At 40.5% G+C, this 3075-nt stretch overlaps 1 protein-coding gene across 1 annotated transcript in view; it reads left to right on the top strand.

Annotated features, from left to right (window-relative positions):
* parp6b (poly (ADP-ribose) polymerase family, member 6b) overlaps window positions 1-3075 on the top strand; it is a 14504-nt gene that overhangs the window by 2816 nt on the left and 8613 nt on the right. Inside the window, exons 4-14 of the mRNA XM_014021529.1 lie at window positions 141-220; window positions 300-360; window positions 532-622; window positions 715-781; window positions 852-1001; window positions 1079-1220; window positions 1879-2010; window positions 2289-2384; window positions 2460-2552; window positions 2634-2759; window positions 2839-2904. Coding sequence (XP_013876983.1) covers window positions 141-220; window positions 300-360; window positions 532-622; window positions 715-781; window positions 852-1001; window positions 1079-1220; window positions 1879-2010; window positions 2289-2384; window positions 2460-2552; window positions 2634-2759; window positions 2839-2904 — 1104 coding nt within the window. The remainder of the gene's footprint in view (window positions 1-140; window positions 221-299; window positions 361-531; window positions 623-714; window positions 782-851; window positions 1002-1078; window positions 1221-1878; window positions 2011-2288; window positions 2385-2459; window positions 2553-2633; window positions 2760-2838; window positions 2905-3075) is intronic.

Raw genomic sequence — 3075 nt, 5'->3', positions numbered from 1 at the left:
GAAGGACTCAGACCTGTGTGAGACCCTGTCTCTGCAGGACTCAGACCTGTGTGAGACCCTGTCTCTGCAGGACTCAGACCTGTGTGAGACCCTGTCTCTGCAGGACTCAGACCTGTGTAAGACCCTGTTTGCCCCTGCAGGACAGCTGTCACCACCCTCAGCTGGATGCAGATGTGGAGGCAGTCAGGACTCTGTATTCAGACTCAGCTGTCTCTGTCAGGTGAGCATCTCTCACCACATCACAGAGAAAAGCAGAACCCCTGCTGTTTTTATAAACTTCTCCACTCTTCTCCTGTCAGGGACTACCCATCAATTGATGGTGTGGACGTCAACTTGAATATTAAAACAGACTTTCTGGATGTAAGTCAAACCTACTTTACTGATAAAAAAATATTCTTTTTCTGATCCTTAGAAAAGCTAATTTATTTTAGAAAGTTTTTAATCCTAGAAAGGTGAATTTATACTGTATTGTTTAGTTTTGAAGCTTAAAGCTGCAGTCTTTCCCCCTCCACACATGCTCATCATCATCAGGTGGACGTAGCTAAAGCCTGGAGGATTAACCAATCAGAGCCCATCGTTATCCGCCTGCACTTCTCCATGTCTCTGTATCTGGATGGACCCGGTGAGAGCAGCAGCTTCCCTGCAGACAGAACTCTTTATAACTCAACATGACATTTAATAATTAATTCAGCTAAATGATATTTCCCTCTGCAGCTCCCTCTGTTGAAGTCTTCCAGCCGTCTAATGTGGATCAGTTCAGCGTAGGGAGGCAGCTGCAGCGGTGAGTATTCACTCTTTAACTCATTATAATCAAACACAGCACACTTCATCATGATCAACTTGTTCCTCAGTCTTATTACAGTCTTTGTAGCTCAAGAGTGGAAACATCTGATGAACAACGACGCCGACGTCCGGCCAAAAAGCCAACACAGCTGGTTCAGACCCAGCGGGACCATCAAGAAGTTCAGTGCACGACTCAGCATATGGCTGCCGCTTGCAAAGTACGACAAAGCAGATTCTCCTGATGATTTCCATGGATTTGTTTGGTTAATATTCATCTCTTATTTACCGCAAACAGGCAAAATGAGATCCAGGATCCAGCTGTAAGAGGAAGAAAAAATTTACCAGCAATAAAACAAAAGTGTTTCCCAACTCTGACAACTTCCTACCCCATCAAGAACCCGGCTGGAGAGCTTTTTACATACACAGCTGATGAAAAGGTTGGGAGTCTGTTTGTTTTGAGAAGAAAAACCTAAAAGGTGTTTGTTACACCAAAGATTAGCTGGAGTTTTGTGGTTTAAAATGAAATAAATCATTTAGAATTTATTTTGCTAATATGGAGCTAAATTGGTGTTGTAAAGTTTGTTAAAAATAATAAAAATAATTTAAACTGAAGCATATTTTTGAATCTGAAAGCAAAACTGAAACTGAAAAAAAAAATGTTTAAAACCGCTTGTCAGATTCTGCAGAGGATTTTTTTCAGTTTCAGATTTTTTCATTTATTTTTTACAATTACAAACTTTTGGGCGTGTTTTGTTGTGGGGGCGGGGCCTTAGATGAAAGGGGGTGTGGAATTATGACTGACAGTTCAACACAGCAGCTGGACAAAATACGTATTTCCAGCTGTCGCATTCAGGAACCTCAGAAAACTGGAAATGCCTTTGAAACATAATCAATACTTTATGTTTACACATTTTTTTTACATGTTTCATTGATATTAGCTGCTTATATCAACACATCATCAACAAATCATATAAACATAAATTTTTTTAGTTTCAAATCTTTTTTTTTCAGTTTCAACAAAAGTGTTTTTTTATGACTCCAATTTAGCTCCATAAGTTTAAAGCTCTAACAGAACATTTGCCCTTGGATTGATAGAAAGTGGTGGTTTCAGCTGTGAAGTCGTCGGTTCAGCTGAGCACCAAACAGCTGGTGGAGCTGCTGTTCACCTCTCAGACAGTCAGACTCTATAAAAGCTCACCGACTCTGCAGCACGGCTTCCTGGTGCAGGTACAGTCAGGCTCTGTAAACCTGTAAACATGATTAAAATAACTGCACAGCTGCAGTCACTGACAAAACTATTATTAGATTTAGGCTTTTTAATTTTTTTTATCCTTCATCATATCTATAGATTTTCTCAATAAAAGCCTTTGACTAGTTTGTCATGATTTTGTTTTGAAATTGAGCACAATTATACAGCAAAAAGCTAATTATAATTCCATCAGATTTTTAGCTGATGTGTCTTGAATGTGGAAAAACTTTTTCTTTTTTTCCGTCTTCTGGCACAGATAATGAGGTACGTGGAAAAGAGGATCCCAACGCTGAGTGAATTCTGTGTCATCTGTGATGAGCGACACGTCTTTCAAAACAGCCCCATGCTGAAGGTAAAACCCACAGACGAAAAGAATAAAACCTGTGAATGCAGATAAAACACAGTAAGTGTGTGTGTGTGTTTGCAGACAGCAGTTTGCACCAGGGAGCTGTGTGTCTTTTCGTTCCACACACTGGGTGTGATGTCTGGAGCTACCGAGGAGGTTGCAACCGGAGCGGAGGTCTCTCACCCTTCTCACAGGTGGTTTTTAGTGATTACAGAGAAGAACAGTTCAGAGTTGTAGTGATGTCTGCCCTCGCAGGTGATCGACCTGTTGGTCGCCATGTGCAGGGCTGCCCTTCAGTCGTCACGTAAAAGCATCATATTTGAACCGTACCCCTCTGTCGTCGATCCGTGCAACCCCAGAACTCTGGCTTTTAGTCCGAAGGTATCCACTGAATGTTGTTACTGACCAGAATAATAAGATGTCCATAAAATAATAGTTTGTTTTTTTCCTTTTAAAACAGAAAAAGAGCTATGAACGGCTGCAGAGAGCTCTGGATGGTGTCTTGTTAGTCAGGAGGATGGCACAGGTTTGTAAATAAAGAACATTTGAGTTTTCTGTTTAAAGGCACAGTGTGTAGGATTTTGTCAATTCTTTTAGCCGAAATTGATTTGATTTGATTTGATTTATTGATTCAACAGGAAAAAATTACTAAAAATCAAGCCTGACTCAGCATAATTGCTGTTTTACAGCAGGTTCC

Source organism: Austrofundulus limnaeus, unplaced genomic scaffold, assembly GCF_001266775.1.
Source record: "Austrofundulus limnaeus strain Quisiro unplaced genomic scaffold, Austrofundulus_limnaeus-1.0 Scaffold296, whole genome shotgun sequence".
Classification (NCBI taxonomy): Eukaryota; Metazoa; Chordata; class Actinopteri; order Cyprinodontiformes; family Rivulidae; genus Austrofundulus; species Austrofundulus limnaeus.
Note: the sequence above shows the minus strand (reverse complement) of the source record. Positions and strands in the feature narration are given on the sequence as shown.